The following is a 20,289-nucleotide window of genomic DNA, read 5'->3' on the forward strand; positions in this document are numbered from 1 at the left end:
GTCTGACAGTTTGTCACACTTGTCAGTCAAGACCTGCAGTTCTGCCTGGGTTGACACCAATGCTTCAGGCGTCAGCTTGAGGAGATTTTGCCTGAGGAATTTCTCCTTTCTGGCCTTTGCAATCTTTGCCTGCTTGGCCTTCTGTTCCTTCCACTTGGCTTCGTTTATGAAGGTGGCCACCATGTGGCTGACGCCAGGAGGAAGTTTCAAATCATCAATGGGTGTGTTTGGGTCTTCATACCATACATTGATGAAGTCGAGGAGGACCTTGGGGTCCATGGCCAGAGGAATAGCACTGCCTGATGCTTGTGCTACCCGTTCTTGCTTGTTCCTGATGATGGCTTCCAGGGATTCATCATCATAATCATCACTTCCCTCTGATGCAGACGGGACTGCGATGATTTTGCTGGGGCTGGGCAGAGGTGCAGGTTCAGTAGTTGCCAAAGTCTTCACAAGGGGTGTTGAAGACTTTGTCTCCGAGCTAGTTGCAACTGGGAGTGAGGAGCTGGAGCTGGCAGTCGTAGGCTTCACGACTTTCTTCTGTACTGGTTTTGGAGGTGGAGCTGAGGACTTTGGTGTAGATGAGATGGGTGCTGAGGGTTTTGTCGCTGATGGTTTTGGTGTTGACGGTTTTGGAACCGAGGGTTTTGGAGCTGAGGGTTTTGTGACAGAAGCCTGTCCAGACTTCTCTTGAGGCTTTGGAGCCTTTGGCTTTGATGGCGCAAACTGCTTTTGAGGAATCTCTGAGCCAGAAGTTTCTGCTGCTGAGGAATGAGCAGCACCGGAGGCAGCAGCTGAGGATTCATTAAATTTCTTCACTGTTGTTTCGTCTTGCTTCTTGAGCTTGGCCAGATGCCTTTCTTTTTCATCTGGGTAGTCATCAAGTGTCATAAGACTTGAGGGGTGAGCTACTTGATGATCCTCAAGTGGAGCCCTTCTGCCAGGAGGCTTCAAAGCGAATTTCTTCGCATATTTTGGGGTCACAAACATGTACTCCTTCCACTCCTTTGCCCATCTGCGTTCAATTTTCTGCAGCCTAATCTTTCTTTTAGCCATTGTCTCAGGTTCTTCATCAGGCGTGCAATAGTCCATGTATATGTCATCAGGAATATCAACAGTTGTGTTCTGCTCCAGTTTCTTTCCTCCCTTCTGTTTCCTTCCTTCCTCCATTTTCTTCAGACGAGGAATTTGCTGATGATTTTGAACTCTTGAAGATTCTGATGAGCCTTGAAGAGTTTCTTTCAGAAACGCTGCAAATGAGTTAATGTGATGAGAACCGAGAGATTCATCAGCTGACATGTGTGTACCTGTGAACAGAGTATAGTTGCGAGGAATTTGGAGAGGTCATATGCGTTCTCAGATTTGAAGAAAATGAAAAAGTTTGACAGTCTGAGGAATATAACCAGTGGTTGAGGAATTTGCTTAAGCATACTGTTTTTGGGTTCCAGAGTTGTACACATCCGAAAATTCGCACAATTGAGGAATCTCGTGAAAATCTTAGATGCTTAGCTAGTTCATCAATGACTGTGGTGATGTATAGTGTTTGAGGAATCATGTGCGCATCGTATCGTGAGGAAAAACAGATTTCACATGGGAGAGGTAAAATTTCAGATCTAATCTGCTGTAAAAATGGGATATATTTACCCTGGAAGGTGTGAACGAAGAACACAAAAGGTGGTGTTGGAGAGGCTCTTCGGTCAAGTGTCCAATGCACCCTAACTTGGCAGCAGAGGACGTCTACGGCGGCGGCGGACGTAGATGTTCCGACTCCGGCGTGATCCTGGCGGCGAAAAGGTTGAGGCAGTGAAGCTCTTCCTTGTCGGCGACAAGACAACCAACGGTGGCGCTAGGGTTCGATGGAGAGTGTGATGGCAGGAGAGCGATGAGGCGCAGAAGATGATACCGAGGGGGATAAGGACCTATTTATAGCCCGAAAGTTACTATTTGGCGCGAAAGTTTTGGACCGAATAGCCCTTGCCTCTACGTCTCCGCAGGACACGTGTAGCTTCCGTACGATGCGGTGGAGATAGTGGAGATCGTGGTTATCCGATCGTGGGAAGTGGGGTTTCAGTTACTGTTCCTTTGAAGAAAACAATTTTTTTGAGGATTTGAGGATTTTTGTTACCAAATCATCAGCTGACAAGGATGCAATGAGGATTTTGAACAAAGTTTCAAGTAGAACGCATATGAAGAATTGAATAGACTGGATAAGTATAGCATAGAGGGAAAGTAGGGTCCGATCACATTCACTTAGCAGAAACATCAACTTGAAGAAATAGCAATAAGTGAATGTTGTTGAGGACTCGAAATCACAGTCTACCTATGCAAATGAAAGTCATCAAGTGTTTTTGAAGATTTTGTAATAGATCATCACACTGAAGAATAACTATTAAAAAAATGCATTGTGAGGTAACTGGTCATTTGAAGAAAATCAACTTGAGGAATTTCACATTGGGCGGTGGCGTTACCCACCATATAAGAATGTTGATTACAGACGCCACATACAATTGTCGTAGGGCCCTGAGAATCAATTTCTTCGTTAATTTCTTCACATTCAGAGTGACTTTCTTCATTGGTTGAAGAAAATCGTTTCATCATGTGTTGCACATCTAAGTCATCAACTTTGCATAAGTGTTAGGATGTGTGCATGTTTTTACAAAACATTTGAAGACTCTAAGATATTTAGCTCACACCGCAACTTGCAAAACCTTTTCTCATCCAAGGGCTTAGTGAAGATATCAGCCAGTTGATCATCAGTCTTCACATGGTCGATGAGGATATTGCCCTTGAGGACATGGTCCCGAAGAAAATGATGACGAATCTGGATGTGCTTGGTCTTCGAGTGTTGTACTGGGTTATATGCAATCTTGATAGCACTCTCATTGTCACAGTAGAGAGGCACATTCTTCATGTTGATGCCGTAGTCCTTGAGGGTTTGCTTCATCCATAGCAATTGAGCACAGCAAGAACCAGCAGCAATGTACTCAGCTTCGGCAGTGGAGAGTGACACGCAGTTCTGCTTCTTTGAGGACCAGCAAACTAGTGATCTTCCAAGGAAATGGCATGTGCCAGATGTTGACTTGTGATCCACACGGTCACCAGCATAGTCTGAATCAGAATACCCTACCAGATGAAGATTGGAGCCCTTGGGATACCACAATCCTAGTGTTGGTGTGTGAGCTAAGTATCGAAGAATATGTTTCACAGCCTTATGGTGTGATTCCTTCGGTTTTGCTTGAAAACGTGCACACATGCAAACACTAAGCATTATATCTGGCCTAGATGCACATAGATACAATAAAGAGCCAATCATAGAACGGTATACCTGCTGATCGAAATCTTTACCATTTTCATCAGTGCCGAGGTGACCGTTGGTTGGCATTGGAGTCTTGGCACCTTTGCATTCATGCATGTCGAATTTCCTCAGAACATCCTTGAGGTATTTCTCCTGTGATATGAAGATTCCATTGTTTTGTTGACGAATTTGAAGACCTAAGAAGAATTTCAGCTCCCCCATCATGGACATCTGATATTCTTCACTCATCATATAGGCAAATTCATCACTGTATCTTTTGTCAGTACAACCAAATATGATGTCATCAACATATATTTGACATACAAACAGCTCATTATCATAAGATTTTGTGAAAAGAGTTGGATCGAGTGAACCAGGTTTGAAGCCTTTCTTCATGAGGAATTCCTTCAATGTATCATACCATGCCCGAGGGGCTTACTTGAGGCCATACAGAGCCTTTTTGAGTCTGAAGACTTTGTCTGGATTCTTTGGATCCTCAAAACCTGGGGGCTGAGCAACATATACTTCTTCCTCAAGCTTACCATTGAGGAATGCACTTTTCACATCCATTTGATATAAGATGATGTTATGATGATTAGCATAAGCAAGTAGAATTCGAATAGCTTCAAGTCTAGCAACAGGTGCAAAAGTTTCATCGAAATCTATTCCTTCAACCTGGGTGTAGCCTTGGGCTACAAGTCGTGCCTTGTTCCTCACCACTTGACCGTCCTCATCTTGCTTGTTTCGGAAAATCCACTTGGTGCCGATGATGTTATGCTTGCGAGGATCTGGTCGTTTGACGAGCTCCCATACGTCATTCAGCTTGAATTGAAGAAGTTCGCCTTGCATGGCTTGGATCCACTCCGGTTCCAGAAAAGCCTCAGCTACTTTTGAGGGTTCTGTGATGGATACAAAATAAAAATGCCCACAAAAGTTGACTAAGTGTGAATCTTTTGAGCGAGTGAGAGGACCTGGCGCGTTGATGTCGTTGAGGATTTTGTCAAGTTCTACTTCATTTGCAATCCTCGGATGAGCTGGTTGAGGATTTTGTCTGGGCTGAGGAAGTGGTGTTGTTGCAATTTCCTCAGGAGCATCTTCTTGGTTTTTATCAGTGATGGGGATCGTTTCTTCACCAATTTCCTCAGTGGGGACAATGTCTTCAGTAGGCTTAAGTTTAATTGCTTCCTCAGGAGACAGCTTATCTGGATCAGAAGGCAATTGTTCTCTTTGCGAGCCATTAGTTTCATCGAACCGCACATCTACAGTCTCAACAACTTTGTTGTGATAGTTGTTGAAGACTCTGTAGGTGTGCGAGTCCTTTCCATAACCGAGCATAAAACCTTCATGTGCCTTAGGTGCAAATTTTGAGCTATGATGAGGATCTCTAATCCAGCATTTTGCACCGAAGACTTTGAAATAACTTACGTTGGGTTTCTTGTCAGTGAGGAGTTCATATGAGGTTTTCTTGAGGAATTTGTGAAGATATACCCTGTTGATGATATGACATGCAGTGTTGATTGCTTCAGGCCAGAAGCGACGAGGAGTCTGATATTCTTCAAGCATGGTTCTTGCCATCTCAACCAGAGTCCTGTTCTTTCTTTCGACGACACCATTCTGCTGAGGAGTATAGGGAGCAGACAATTCGTGAGTAATACCAAGTTCATCAAGATAATCATCAAGACCAGTGTTTTTGAACTCGGTTCCATTATCACTCCTTATATGTTTGATCTTGATGCCGAAGTTCGTCGAGGCCCTTGAAGAAAATCGTTTGAAGATTTCCTGCACTTCAGTTTTATACACTATAATATGCACCCAAGTGTATCTGGAATAATCATCAACTATGACAAAGCCATATAGATATGCTGCATTGGTTAGTGTTGCATAGTGTGTAGGTCCAAATAAATCCATATGAAGCAATTGAAATGGACGTGTAGTGGTCATGATGGTTTTGGAGGGATGCTTGGATCTGGTCATTTTCCCAGATTCACAAGCACCGCAGAGATGATCCTTGAGGAATTTGACTGATTCGATGCCAATGACATGCTTCTTCTTTGCAAGTGTGTGCAAATTCCTCATGCCTGCATGACCTAGTCTTCGGTGCCACAGCCATCCTTCTGAGGTTTTTGCTAGTAAGCAAGTGGCTGGTTGAGGACCTGTAGAGAAGTCAACAATGTACAAATCCCCTCTTCTTACACCTTCGAAGACTTTGGATCTGTCAGATTCCATGATGACTACACATCTATATCTACCAAAGATAACAATCATATCAATATCACAAAGCATCGAGACTGACATGAGGTTAAAACCAAGAGATTCAACAAGCATCACTTTGTCCATATGCCTATCCTTGGAAATAGCTACTTTGCCAAGTCCCAATACTTTGCTTTTACCTTTATCGGCATATGTGATTTGCTTCAGAGGTGATGGAGTTAGTGGCATATTCATCAGTAGGCTTTTATCACCAGTCATGTGATGTGTGCAGCCACTATCGAGAACCCACTCAGTATTTTTGGGTTTGTCATCCTGCAGATGAATTAGTACAGCTTACCATCTCATATGCTTCAGATTTGAAGAATATGATACTAATTACATCAGTTCAGTGATTTCATCATAACAGAAATATAAGGACGTGAGAAATATTTCTATTTCATCAATCATTAGCTTGCGTCCTATCAAGCATTTCCTCAGGTCTCCAGCAAATTCTTCAAATGATGATTTTCATCTGGAGACCTGACCTGCAGAAGTGATTAGTTTGATTTCTTCACCACCCACATCTGAAGGGGTGGCAAAGCGTTCATCATCCTGCGAGCACCATATGAGAAAGGTGGCATTGAAGCTAATGCACTTCTCTTAACAGTAGGGGGGTTAGAGTACTCATATGAGTATGCAGAGAAGTGGTTTGAGGATTTATGAACATAATGATTTGAGGAGTAGCACTCATAATCATATTCCTTGTAGTTTCCGTGCATGTTAGACGCATAAGCACAGGTACGAGCATAGTTTTGACCAGTTGAGGATTTTGATCCTCTTGAAGACTTTAGTCCTCCTGAGGAATTGGATCTGGGGTTCAAATTCTTCAGAGGTGGTGTCATGAGGACATTCACTTGAAGTTTTTCAAGACAACTTTTGGGAACCCAGATTTTCCTCAGAGGAGGGCCATTCCTGCAGTTAGTTCCAACATATCGAGCAAATACTTCACCAGATTGATTTTTGAACAGTTTATAGTTGGAATCAAATGACTCATCCGAGGAATAGGATAATTCACATGAGAAGCCAGTTAGATTAGATGGATCAAAAGGAGGCCCAGTAGCAGCAACCCATGAGGTTTTGGGATACTGCTCAGGTTTCCAATAAGATCCATCAGCATTTAGTTTTCTCTCAAAGGCAGATCCTTCTTTCCTTGGGTTCCTGTTCAAGATCTGCTTTTTGAGCACATCACAAAGGATTTGGTGTCCTTTGAGGCTTTTGTACATGCCTGTCACATACAATTCCTTCAACCCTGCATTTTCATCAGTAACATTTGTGTTTTCCTCAAGTGAGGAAATAGACACAGCAGGTGCAGTTGAAGAATTTGTAGCATTTGATGATTCTGGTGAGGAATTTGCAGTTTCACGTTCAATGCATTTAAGACATGGAGGAATAAATTCAACTTGACTAGCGCTAATCTGTTGAGCTAGTAATGAATCATTTTCCATACGAAGATCATCATAAGACATCCTCAGCTTCTCAAGATCAAGCTTCCTTTGAAGAAATTCGTAGGAAAGCTTCTCATGATCAGTGAGGAGTGTATCATAACGATCCTGAAGAATATCAAATCTAGACTGAAGATTTTTCATGTCATCAGCGAGGATTTGATTAAGATTCATTTCATCATTCAACAGATCATCACTTTTGTCTAGCAGTTTTTGAAGCTTTTCCAGAGCAGTTTGTTGTTTAGTGGCAATGATGGCAAGTTTACTGTAACTGGGTTTTTTGTAATCATCATGTTCACAGTCACTTGAATCAGAGGAGGAGGCATTATTTGATACCTTTGAACCTTTCGCCATGAAGCAATAGGTTGGAGCGAAGTCATCAACATATTCATCAGTATGGATGGTGCAATCATTTTCTTCAAGATTGAAGATTGACTTGCTGACGAAAGTGGTTGCTAGTGCAAGACTAGTCTGTCCGGATTCTGAGTCTTCTCCAGAGCCTTCTTCTTCATCACATTCCTCTGATTCTGCCTCGGAATCCATTTCCTTGCCAATAAGTGCCCGAGCCTTTCTGAAGCTAGTCTTCTTGTGTGAGGAGGACTTTGAAGATGAGGATTTTGAAGATTTCTTCTTCTTCTTTGAGTCATCAGAACTATCATCCTTGTATTTCTTCTTCTTTGATTCCTTTCCCCAGCGAGGACAATCAGCAATGTAATGACCTGATTTCTTGCACTTGTGACAGGTCCGTTTCTTGTAGTCCTCAGATGCAGATTCTGATTTCCTTATGTCTCTTCTTGATGATTTACCGAACTGGCCTCGTCGTGTAAATCTCTGGAATTTCCTCACAAGCATTGCAAGTTCCTGACCAAATTCTTCAGGGTCACAACTGCTGTCATCTGTGTCTTCTTCTTCAGATGAGGAAATTGCTCTTGCCTTCAGTGCACGTGGTCTGAAATAGCTTTGTCCATATAGATCTCTCTTTTCTTCTAGCTGGAATTCATGAGTATTTAGTCTTTCAAGGATATCAGCAGGATCTAGCATCTTGTAGTCTGGTCTTTCTTGAATCATCAGAACTAAAGTGTCAAATGAAGAATCCAAAGATCTCAGCAGTTTCTTCACAACTTCGTGATCAGTGATGTCTCGAGCTCCCAGTGCTTGCAGTTCATTTGATATGTCAGTGAGGCGATCAAAGGTGTCTTGGCAGCTTTCATTGTCATGTCTCTTGAAGCGATTGAAGAGATTGCGAAGAATATCAACACGAGAGTCACGTTGGGTTGATACTCCTTCATTTACCTTGCACAGTCTCTCCCAGATCAGTGTTGCAGAGCCTAAGGCACTTACTCTTCCAAACTGGCCAGGGCTCAGATGACCACAGATGATGTTCTTCGCTTGAGAATCGAGTTGCTTGAATTTCTTCACATCAGCTGCAGTGACACTAGCAGAAATGATGGGGACACCATTTTCCACAATATACTAGAGATCATTGTCTATAGCTTGTACATGCATTTGCATTTTGTTCTTCCAGAAGGGAAAGTTCTTTCCCTCATAGGTAGGACATGATGCAGTCACCTTAAACATGCCTGCAGTCGACATAACTAAAACTCCAGGTGGTTAAACCAAAATCACACAGAACAAGGGAGTACCTTGCTCTGATACCAATTGAAAGTGCGTTATATCGACTAGAGGGGGGGTGAATAGGAGATTTTTAGAATTTCATCACTGAGGAAATTCCTTTTGAGGAAATTCCTCACTGATGACTAACTTACAGCGAAAACAGTTAAGGATCAGTTGTGCAATCGTTCACAACAGCAGTATTACAGAGTGAAGATTATGAAAACAGATTGCACAGTAAGCAGGCATGCAGAATACAGATGATGATTAACTATTGTGAAGAATTTGGGGTTGAGGAAATTCGGAGAAAGTCTTCAGCAAATTCTTCAAACAGTCACAGTGAAAGTCATCAACACATAATACAGAGAAAGTAAAGAGTTGAGGAATTAGAACCCGATTCTTGGTGAAGACTGTTGTTGATGACCCAGTTCCAACTGTTGTGACAGTTGTACATCTGGTTTGGAGCAGCTTGGTATTGAAACCAAAGGACACCCAGTCCCGGGACACACAGTCCCTACCGTATTCTCCTTGATCTAAGGACACACAGCCCTCGCCCAACACTCGTGGTAAGTCTTCAGGGCAGACTTCCAAACCCTCACAAACTCGGTCACCCGGCGATCCACAATTGACTGTTGGATTGCTCTAGACCATGACGCCTAACCGTCTGGAGGATGCACAGTCCTCAAAGGTAAAAGGCTTCAGTTCCACATAGGAACAACTTCTTCAGTGATGCTCAATCACTAGGTTTGGTTTGTGGTTTCGGTGGGTGGTGTATTTCCTCACTGATGATTTACTCTCGTAGGCTCTGAGGAATTTGGGTTGCTCTTATGACAAGTGTCAGTTTCTAACGGAGCAGCCAACCAGCTAGTGGTTGTGGGGGGCGGCTATTTATAGCCTGGGAGCATCCCGACATGATTTGACATTAATGCCCTTAAATAATATGACCGTTGGAGTGGATAAGACCAGTGACTTGGCGTGGCTATCGAAACGGTCGGGACCCTCAACTGTGAGAGTCCTCATGTCACTCATATTCCTCACTTGAGGCTTTTGGTAGGATTTGGCTTGGGTTGAGCATCATGAGGAAATTCATTCCATAGCGTTACTTTGACCCCCTTTAACAGTACGGTGTTCCTATTCATCAAATGCGAAGAAAGTAAAACAGAAAACTTAAATCTTCACGCTTCAATTTCTTCAGAATGATTTTCTTCAGGAACCACCGATCTTCTCAATATCAATGTCTTCATGAGGAATATCAATTTCATCGCAGATTCCTCGTGATTCATTTCTTCAGCTTCAGACAATTTCTTCAACTGAAGATATACATTTTTAGGGGTCGATATTCTTCAAATATCTCAAACTCCTCAATGACTTATAGATCATGTGTATACTCACAAACATATTAGATACTTAACCTATAAGTCTTCAAACCACCAAAATCACTAAGGGGCACTAGATGCACTTACAATCTCCCCCTTTTTGGTGGTTGATGACAATTAGGTTAAGTCTTCAACAGGGATCAAAAAATATGAAGTGTAAATACTCATTTGAGGAATTTGAAAACAAGATTCACAGAGACTCCCCCTGAAGATGTGCATACCTTGAGGATTCTGCTCTTATAGCAGATGCACATTGATGATTTATATCATGGAGATCTCCCCCTGAATCTTGTAAATCATGCATACATATAACATATCATATGAAGAAAATGAAGATGCATGATGGCAAATGGTATGTGACGAATTCCAGCATGCGTGCATTAAAACTTGAGGAATAAGCATGCGAAGAAAAACGTTCAAAAGCGTCAGAGTACCATCGGGCTTAAGTTACAACTCATTTCATAAAAACATCAGAAGAGCCAAGAGTTTGTAACTTAATTATAGTTCATAGGCCCCAAAAATAAATCCCGTTTGAAGACTAACTCTCAAGTTTCTCCCCCTTTGTCATCAAGTGACAAAAAGGGACAAACTGAGGACTAACGCCCATGAAGACTTCATTTCTTGGCGGTTGATGAAGATCCTTGACGCTTCTTGGGTGTAGTCTTCTTCCTTGGGCCTGTTGCGGTGTCGAGTTGTTCCTCATCAGATTCGGCGGTGCGGAATGACGAGAAGGAGTTGTCTTCAAGATCTGGCACTGGAATGGGCCTGAACTTCTTCTTGGGAGGCCACGACCACTCAAAGTCTTGCTCAAAGTTCATTTCTTCAAGCTCAGTCTGGGTCTTCAGATGTGCAAGAGTAGCCCAGGTGCGATCGAAAACCTCATGCAGATAGTGATGATTAAGTTTCACAGAGTTTTGTGTCTCAGTGAGGGTTTTCACAATGACACCAAACTGGCGTTTGACCCATTTGTGGTTGTGATCCACCTTCTGATGAAGACTGGGGAGAAGCTCTCTGGTGTTTAGCACGCGAGGAGGAACAGGGCTGGGTGGACGAGTCTCAGTATCGTCCCATGAAGAATATGCGTCTGGCTCTTTAAACTGACCATCAAGAGGCCTGTTGCCTTCATCAATCACAGACTTTCCTTCATCAATCACAGACCATCAAGACATTAAGTGCACCGTGAGGTGTCGCGCTGGCTGCGTCTCCCGGCAAGGATAGCCTCTCCTCCTGTGCCACTCACCCAACTACCTCTTATTCTTCCGCCACGCCATTAGTATGGATGTCAGTAAAGCTAGATTAATCCCCCGGAGTTGTCACGTACCCCCACAAGCTCTACTAACCGCATGCCCGCTCGATACCTTATCTACAAGTGACAACCAGCTTGATGAGGTGGAGCGGTGACTTGGTAGTGGGTGCTTGCCGACACAGAGCTTGTTGGGTCTTCAGTCGCCGGCAAGCAGCTTGGAGCTTGCTGATGCCTTCACTTGCCGGCAAGCAGCTTGGAGCTTGCCGGTGCCTTGAACATAGTAGTCCTCTTGCAAGGCTTGTAGGTCTTAGGGCTGCCGTCGTGTGTGCATAAGTTCAGATACTAAGGAACCTTCTTTAATACACCCACTAGCCAACCTCATTCATGAGGAATCTTTGGCTTGCACGCTAAAATGAAGTTCTTACTCCGAGTCGGCCCCCAAGATTGCCCCCTGGAGCCATGTTGTCGCCAGGCCCCTGGGCCCCGAGGGCGACCCACCACCAGGTTTCTCAATCGACGGGTCTGACCAGTGTATTTGTATTGTCAATAGCTCTTGAGCGCATCTGGAGTTTAAATTCTCGCGTCTTGAAAATGAAATCTACGCTTGCATTGGAATATGTGCAGTTCAACTTCTGGCTACGGCTTTAGGAATCTTTGGGTTTGATATGTGTGTGAATTCCGAGCTCGTGGCTTCACGACCCGTAGGTAAAAGTCTCACGGTTTGTGAGAATTCGAACAAGCGCACGAGTCCGCAAGGTTCGTTCAGAAAGTTTGGTTGGATTTATGCGTATCGATGTTGGAGATGCCCTTAGTCCTACAAATTGAACAACAAATATACAAGAATCTGAAGGAAATCCTCTTTTTAGGCTAAAACTATGAAAATCTTTTGAAGCAAAGAAGTCCCGGGCATTTTGTTGACTCTCGAATATTATTATCTGCTTTTCTTTTGGGTGGAAGCATATTATCCAGCCCGAGTGGCCAATGCTGTCACTTGCGTATTGAGTTTTTTCATAGCAGCGATCCCCGTGCAGTGCACAGACCGTTGACGAGCAAACTCCATACTCGTGCGTAGCCTTGCAGATCGCGAGTTCGCGACTCGGGGCACCAAAAAGTCCAAAACGCCCAGAGACCGCGCCACGCTGCTGTAGACTGTAGTGGAGTGTCCTCTGCTCCACGTTCTGATCCTACAAGCGAGCGGCTCTGCAGCGTAGTCGGCCCAAACATGTTGCGCGGCCCGGCCCATTCCGTGCCGGCGACCGCCGTCGCCGCCACCGCCGGCGGCGGCGGGCAGCCGCTGGTGGTGACGCTCAACTGCCTCGAGGACCCGTCGGTCGAGCGGGACGCGCTGGCCGGCGCGGCGGCCGTGGAGCACGCGCCGCTCTCCGCTCTCGCCTCGGGCCACGTCGAGGCGGCCGCGGCCGTGCTCCTCACCTCGCTCGCCTTCCTCCCGCGCGCCGCGCAGCGCAGGCTCCGGCCGTGGCAGCTGCTGCTCTGCCTCGGATCCCCCGACCGCGCCGCCGACTCCGCAGCGGCCGCGGAGCTCGGCCTCCGCCTCGTCCACGTCGACGCGAACCGCGCCGAGGAGATCGCGGACACCGTCATGGCGCTCTTCCTCGGCCTCCTCCGCCGCACCCACCTGCTGTCCGGACACGCGTCCTCCTCCACGCCGTCCGCCGGGTGGCTCGGCTCCGTCCAGCCGCTGTGCCGCGGCATGCGGCGCTGCCGTGGGCTCGTGCTAGGCATCGTCGGCGTCAACGCCGCCGCGCGATGCCTCGCCACCCGCAGCCTCGCCTTCCGCATGAGCGTGCTCTACTTCGATCCGCTCTACGAGGTGCCGGATCCGCTATTTCTAGGCTTATAAACCTCTGATCTGCCGTGCTAGGTTTTTACAATTAAATTGTTTTGTTAGCTTACTTTTCTGCTGGTAATTTCGTAGCTCTAGCATTGTTCTATGGTTTTTGTTCGTTGCTAGTTTGGGTGGTTTTGAAGACTTCATAGTAACTAATTGTTCCCTAATTCCAGCATTTGTTTCATAATACTCCCTCCGTTCCTAAATATAAGTCTTTCTAGAGGTTTCACTAAAAGACTACATACAGATGTATATAGACATACTTTAAAGTGAACATTCACTCATTTTGCTCCGTATGTAGTCTCCTAGTAAAATATCTAAAAATACTTATATTTAGGAACGGAGGGAGTATATGTGTAATCAAATTTTTGGCATTTAGTATCTTATACCATCCTGCTCGTTATGACCTATGAGTGTATCTTGTAAGATAATCGTCCTATTTTTGTATGCTAAAGTTAAATCATTGCATTTCTGTATTTGTTGAACTTTTAGTAATTCCTCAATATAAGAATCAGTAAAGATGATCAGACACAGACAGTCTGAATTTTCGTGATATTCCGTATGCCCTTTTAGGAGTGATCTGATCTTCTTGTCTTGAGAGCTAAAAACTCAATTTATCGTTTTTCACAACAAGCCGGCTGAAGAGTAGTTTATGTTAGCATCACCACATGAAAATAAATTTATGTTTTATGGCGGAATTACTATCTACACAAGGAATTTTTCAGCTGTTGTTATTTTTTCTTAATCATATAATAAATTGTACCCCATGCAAATATGTACCAGAGTTAAAGCACCACACTGATTTCCAACTGTTAACATTTTGTGAAGGGCGCGGGCAAAACAAAGCGGCCTTCCATTGTATTTCCTTCTTCTGCCAGAAGAATGGATACTCTCAATGATTTATTGGCAGCAAGTGACCTTGTTTCACTTCACTGTGCGTTAACAAATGATACAACAAACATAATTAGTGCCGAGCGTCTGCAGCACATAAAACCTGGTAAGATAGTTGATTCCTATTTTCATATTTCTGTTTCCCCCTTATATTTGGCCTTGACAGGCTTACTGGTTTTCTTAGTTAATAGTATAGCACGCTCTGATTGACTATCTTTTGAGCCCTGCAGGAGCTTTCATAGTCAATACCAGTAGCTGCCAGCTGATAGATGACTGTGCACTCAAACAACTATTGCTCGACGGCACTATTGCTGGATGTGCATTGGATGGTGCTGAAGGTCCACAATGGATGGAAGCATGGGTATCAAACTTAGATCTGGCTACAATTGAATTTTTTCCTAAGGGCTTTTGAAATGAAAAACAGCCAAATATCTTCCTATAGAATAATCTGTTCCTTCTTTTTAGTGTGCCTTCTTTGAGATTCAGTTACTTTCCAGTAAGCCTTCTTTGAGATTCAGTTTTTTTCCCATGGGAACATTGAGTTCTGCTAGTATATGTCGTCGTGACACTGTATTACAGTTTCCAGTTCACCAATTGCAGAAGACACTCTTTGTTAACATAACTACATACGTCACTGAGGATAGGGAAGATAGTGCAAGTGATGTATATGTAGGAAACTTTCTGTTGGAAATAAACCGCGTCTGGGTCGGTCTGGGCGTGTCCGGTGCACACTGGGTGCGTCACGGCGTGAGCCGCGGAGAGCCTCGGGCGTAGGTGTGCATGCGTGCGTGTAGGCCCGAGGGTGCGTGTGTGTGAGCCAGCGTGTGTGTGTGCGCGCGCTGGAGTCGGCTAGCGCGAGCTGCGGATCAGAGACCGCATCGGGCGCTATACCAGGTCATGCGGGTGCGTGGGCGCGCACCGAGCGCGCGATCGTGGAGCACGGGACGTGGGGGAGTGCGGGCGTGGGAGCGCCGAGTGCGCGTAGCGGCGTGTCAGGGCGCGCGGCTACATAAGCAGCTCCGTCTGCAGCTTGTAAAGGCGAGGTGATCGAGTCAGTGCTCGGAGAAAAACAGAAAAGGCCGTTGCTGCGGCGAGGTGTTTGTGCGCTTGAAATCTCTCTGTGTCCCTCCTCCTCCCGTTCCACCTTGTCTCCGGCGATCACCGGCCGGAGGCAGTTCCATTTTTGTGCTAACATTTGGTATCAGAGCGAGGTTAGTGGAGGCGGCGACGACGGCGGATCGATGTCGATGCAGATCCCGCCGCTGACACCGACGAACTACACCTCCTGGGCGATCAAGGTGGAGGCGATCCTTGATGCCTAGGGGCTGTGGGGCGTGGTGGAGCGGCGGATGGTGCGGCAGTGGGCGCCGGCAAGAGCAAGACGGCGCGGGCGATGCTGCTTGGGGCGTTGTCGGAGGATGTCCTGATGCTGGTGGCGCCGAAACCTACGGCGAGGGAGGTATGGGACTCCCTCAAAGTTCGTTTCGTCGGCGCCGATCAGGTGAAGGCCGCGCGGCTGGCGACGCTGCGCGGTGAGTTTGATCGGCTGCGCATGGATGACGGCGACGACTTGGATGTGTACGCTGGGAGGGTCTATGGCATGGCAGCGAGGTATGCTGGGCTCGGGGCGATCCTCGACGACGCGTCGATGGTGAAGAAGCTGTTGGACACTGTGTCGGATCGCCTGTACGCGGTGGTGGCGGGCATGGAGCAGTTCTGCGACGTCGACACCATGCCGTTTGAGGAGGCGTTGGGGCGGTTCAAGGCCTTCGAGGAGCGCACGCGGCGACGGGGACAGGGCAGCGGGCGATCGGAAGAAGAGCTGATCCTCACGGCGGCCCAGTGGCAGGCTCGACAGCGACAGCACGGCGGCAGCAGCACGACGTCGAGCGGCAGAGGGAAGCGGCGCGGCAGGTGCTACAACTGTGGTGTGCGCGGCCACTTCCGTCGGGACTGCCTGAAGCCGAAGAAAGCGGAGGCAGCGGAGCAGGCGCTGCTGGTAGACGTCGGCGATGAGTTCGGCGGTCCAGGGCTCCTCTGAGCCGCGGCTTAGGGGGAGTATTGGAAGTAAACCGCGGCTGGGTCGGACGTGGGCGTGTCCGGTGCACGCTGGGTGCGTCACGGCGTGAGTCGCGGAGAGCCTCGGGCGTAGGTGTGCGTGCGTGCGTGTATGCCCGAGGGTGTGTGTGTGTGCGCGCGCGTTGGAGTCGGCTAGCGTGAGCTGCGGATCAGAGACCGCGTCGGGCGCTAGACCAGGTTGTGCGGGTGCGTGGGCGCGCACCGAGCGCGTGATCGTGGGGCGAGGGACGTGGGGGAGTGCGGGCGTGGGAGCGCCGAGTGTGCGTAGCGGCGTGTCAGGGCGCGCGGCTACATAAGCAGCTCCGTCTGCAGCTTGTAAAGGCGAGGTGATTGAGTCCGTGGTCGGAGAAAAACAGAAAAGGCCGTTGCTGCGGCGAGGTGTTTGTGCGCCTGAAATCTCTCTGTGTCCCTCCTCCTCCCGTTCCACCTTGTCTCCGGCGATCACCGGCCGGAGGCAGTTCCATTTTTGCGCCAACACTTTCTTCTAGAGGTATAGACTATACAGTTAGCTAAATGACCTGCCTACTGGTTCGAAGAGATAGGCAACTGGTGCACTCGTTTGTTCTTTTGCCCTGCGCATGGACTATGGTCACTATACTATAAACTTCGGCAAGATGATTATATCTAGAAGAGCATGTTTTACCGCAATGAAAATGAATGATTAAGCACTAACTGCGTTTTTTTTTTCAATAATAGGTACACGAGATGCCGAACGTGCTAATTCTTCCTCGAAGTGCAGACTACAGTGAAGAAGTGTGGATGGAAATCAGAGAGAAAGCAATCACAATATTACAATCCTTTTTCTTTGATGGCATTGTTCCAAACAATGCTATTTCTGATGAAGATGAAGCAATAAGTGATGTTGGTTGTGAAGATGATCAGCTATATAAACAGGCAAATGAACACTCTTTGCGGGTCTGCGATAGTGAACAGCAGACAGATGAAAGCCAACTAACTCTAGACTGTGATAAGAGAAGAGCCATCTCCAAGGTTGAAGTGCCTGAAGCTTCAGGGCAGTCCCAAAGTATTGGCTTGAGATCGGAAGGAAGACGTAGCCGATCTGGAAAGAAAGGGAAAAAGAGACCTGCGCGCCGCAGATCACAACAGAAAATGGATGAATTGTCAACTGTGGAGAGTGGAAGTAATTATTCTTCACGAAGAGATGATGATACTGTGATGAGTGGGCGGGACCAAGTGTTAAGTTCCAGTTCACGATTTGCTTCCCCCGAGGAATCCAAAAATAAGCTCAGGTCTTCTGCTGAATCTCCAATGGAAATAATTTCTGAACATAAGTTGCCTGCAGGGCTTGGTAGAAAGCCTCCTGAGAGGCTTAAAGATGGCTTTGTCGTTGCCCTAAGGACAAGAGATAATTCGGGTTTTCATGTTTCAAGAGAAAGAGTTGCTGGTGGTGGCTGGTATCTTGATGTTGTGTCAAATGCTACAAAGAGGGATCCTGCTGCTCAGTTCCTAATCACATTTAAAAACAAGGTGGTAGTCGGGTTTCCTCTTTCTCTCCCCCTCTCCCTCTTTTTTCTATACTGTTCCCTAACCTGTCAGGTATTTTTTTTTGTACAACTACACTACACATACTTATGATAGGATTTACACCTTTCAGGATACGATGGGATTGCGATCTTTTGTTGCTGGGGGCAAACTTTTGCAGGTAATAATACCCTTTCCAGTTAGTACTCATTCCCTGACGATACGGTGAGAGGTGAATATATAGTACTCCCTCCGTTCCTAAATATAAGACCTTTTAGAGATTCCACTATGAACTACATACGGATGTATGTAGTCATATTTTAGGGTGTAGATTCACTCATTTTGCTCCATACCTAGTCTATAGTGTAATCTCTAAAAGGTCTTATATTTAGGAACGGAGGGAGTAGTAGTGAAATTAAAGACTATACAACGGTGTTCTTCATTGCATGAACCTCTTGGTAATTTTTAGATGCAATGACATTTATGCTCACGTTTTTGTCCCGTGTTGAAATGTACCAACTTGATTCCACGATATGCTTAAAATAAGCCCTAGTGCATCTGGTATTCCTCTTTAGTTCGAGCTTTTTTTAGAGAATTTACTTTAGATAGTTATGAAGTGCTCGCTCCATGCAGAATGTTTGAGAAGTTTATAAATAGGATCACTGATTTGGCCGTACATTCCACGATTCATGTATAATTTCATCATTGAAAGTGAAATGCTTTATGTAGATTGCCGATTTACTATGCTTAACTCCCCTGTTACTTGTTTCCAGGTTAATAAGAAGGCGGAGCTCGTATTTGCCAATCATGCATTCGATGTCTGGGAGAGCTGGACGCTGGAAGGGTCTTTACTGGAATGCTGCAAACTGGTCAACCACAGAAATCCTTTGGTATGCTCATTTATCTATCACCAATTTATGCACATAATATCAATATTTAAGAGTTAAGATGCACATCTGTCCCCGTCAATGGTAATAGTGAATTTTTATTTTCATCACAATGTTCCTGGCCAGTAATTTCTGCTGCCATGACTAACTTGAAAAGAACAGTTGTGTTGGTAGTATTTTGTTTCCTGATGGTGGTTTAAATTGTGTGTAGGCTGTATTGGAGGTCTACATTGAAATCCTCGCAGCGGTGAGCGAAGAAGATGGCGTCACGAGGTGGCTCGATTGATCAACGACCCATCCATCTGCTTTAGGAGAACGAGAGCAACAGACTCATCGGTGTTGTATTCTCGCTGGCCTGGGGGTTCACTCAGTTTTCCCCTTTTTCCTGTCAAGTGTTCAGTTTTGGCCATTCTATTACAGAGAACTACAAAGCCACTGCCAAATTGTTTCATAGTTTCACTGCTGTAGCCTGTACGAGTATCAATCGTCGACAACAAAGCGTACTGCCAGTCCAGTGGAGAAAATATCTAGTCTATTCACAGCTACTTCTTGTCCTTCTCGATCTCCTCCTTCCACAGCTCCGGCCAGTTGGTCCAGGCCTCGTCGACGCCGAGCAGCGAGCCTTCCTTCTCCGGGTCCCAGCTCGCCGACAGCGTCCCGTAGGCGATGCCGAGCGCCGACGTGCCGAAGGAGAGGAGGATGGTGAGCAGCTGCACCCACGACGGCACCTCCGCCCCGCCCCCGCGCTTGAGCGCGTCGTACACGTTGAGGAGGGCCACGCCGGACGCCATCGGGACGCCCACCGTGAACAGGATCCGCCGGAGGATGCGGTCGAACACCACCTGCGGCAGCTCGTCGTCGCCGCGACCGCCGCCGTCCTCCTGCTCCTCCTCGCGGGCCGCCTCCACGAACGACTCCTTGAGGAGGAGGAGCTGCTGCTGCTCCTCCCGCTCCCGCACCCGCTGCTGTTGCCGCTGCTTCTCCTTGCGGCTCGGCTTCTTGCCGCTCCTGCTGTCCGCGGCTGGTGGTGTGCCGACGCCGCTGCCGTTGCTGGCCGCGTGTAGCCGCCGGGCTGGAGCTCGTCGTCGCTTGGACGGCGCTGCGTCATGTGGGGAGAGGATGGGCGTGGTGGCCCGGCTGTGCGTCCATGGATGATGGGGGTTTGGGGCGGGGCGAGGTGGATGGAGAGCCGCTACGTGGAGCAAGGCGGCCATGCGCGCCGCCGGTGGATTGCTAGGAGACGACGAGCTGCTCTCCCCACTCGTGGCAGTAGCCTTATCGCCATGGGCAGTGGTCAGTGGTGGCGCGTAACTGCATTCTCGATGTGTCCCTGGGTTGGGTGCCACGTGTGTCGGCCCCATGAGAAATATCTCTTTCTTGCGTGCCGGTTGAGTGTCAGCTTTAGGCCTGAATATTCTGAAGATTTTCGACAGTTTCAGTATTCCCGTGTTAGACGTCCGTTTTTGTTCGGATTTCTCCCGTTTGACGTGAAAATGGAGCCGTGTACGTTAGGGTTTGGGATTGCATTCATCGGGTGCCCAAAGCGCGGTCACATCTTGTCCTCGTGCATGCAAGCATGAGAAAGAAGGATGTTCACCGCGGCCGCGGTTCACACTAGTTCACGTCGGCCACAGTCTTATGCCGGCAACAAATATTTAAAGTTAGCGGTTGATACAGGAACCCGTCCTTAAAATGAACAAGTTTTTGACGACAGTAACAAAGACAGTAGTCGACACACCAGTCAGCCTTCAAAATGAACGGATGTTGGCTACATCCTGAGGCCTCACCTAGTTCAGCCCGTCTCGGGCGAATATCTCCTTCTGTCGATTCGCGAACCAAGCCTTCCTCTCTGGCGACATGTTGGTCTTGTCCATGCTCATG

The 20,289-nt window shown here is 46.9% G+C and overlaps 2 protein-coding genes across 2 annotated transcripts; one reads left to right on the plus strand and one right to left on the minus strand.

Annotated features, from left to right (window-relative positions):
- The first annotated feature begins 12,214 nt into the window (after positions 1–12,214).
- On the plus strand, positions 12,215–18,953 carry LOC123435395 (C-terminal binding protein AN-like). The gene is made up of 7 exons (XM_045115568.1): positions 12,215–13,051; positions 13,898–14,066; positions 14,191–14,321; positions 16,736–17,527; positions 17,655–17,702; positions 18,295–18,411; positions 18,620–18,953. Exons 1-7 carry the CDS (start codon positions 12,443–12,445, stop codon positions 18,692–18,694), a joined length of 1,941 nt encoding a protein of 646 aa, XP_044971503.1. The 5' UTR covers positions 12,215–12,442; the 3' UTR covers positions 18,695–18,953.
- LOC123435427 (protein PAM68, chloroplastic-like) lies at positions 18,788–19,930 on the minus strand. The gene has a single exon (XM_045115569.1). The coding sequence runs from the start codon at positions 19,767–19,769 to the stop codon at positions 18,951–18,953; it is 819 nt and encodes a 272-aa protein (XP_044971504.1). The 5' UTR covers positions 19,770–19,930; the 3' UTR covers positions 18,788–18,950.
- Positions 19,931–20,289: the final 359 nt, after the last annotated feature.

Source organism: Hordeum vulgare, chromosome 1H, assembly GCF_904849725.1.
Source record: "Hordeum vulgare subsp. vulgare chromosome 1H, MorexV3_pseudomolecules_assembly, whole genome shotgun sequence".
Lineage (NCBI taxonomy): Eukaryota > Viridiplantae > Streptophyta > Magnoliopsida > Poales > Poaceae > Hordeum > Hordeum vulgare.

Coding starts and splice junctions, on each gene's coding strand:
- LOC123435395 (XM_045115568.1), top strand. CDS start 12,443: ATGTTGCGCGGCCCGGCCCATTCCGTGCCGGCGACCGCCGTCGCCGCC. Junction 13,052..13,897: donor ACTTCGATCCGCTCTACGAG/GTGCCGGATCCG, acceptor CATTTTGTGAAG/GGCGCGGGCAAAACAAAGCG. Junction 14,067..14,190: donor TCTGCAGCACATAAAACCTG/GTAAGATAGTTG, acceptor TGAGCCCTGCAG/GAGCTTTCATAGTCAATACC.
- LOC123435427 (XM_045115569.1), bottom strand. CDS start 19,769: ATGGGGCCGACACACGTGGCACCCAACCCAGGGACACATCGAGAATGC.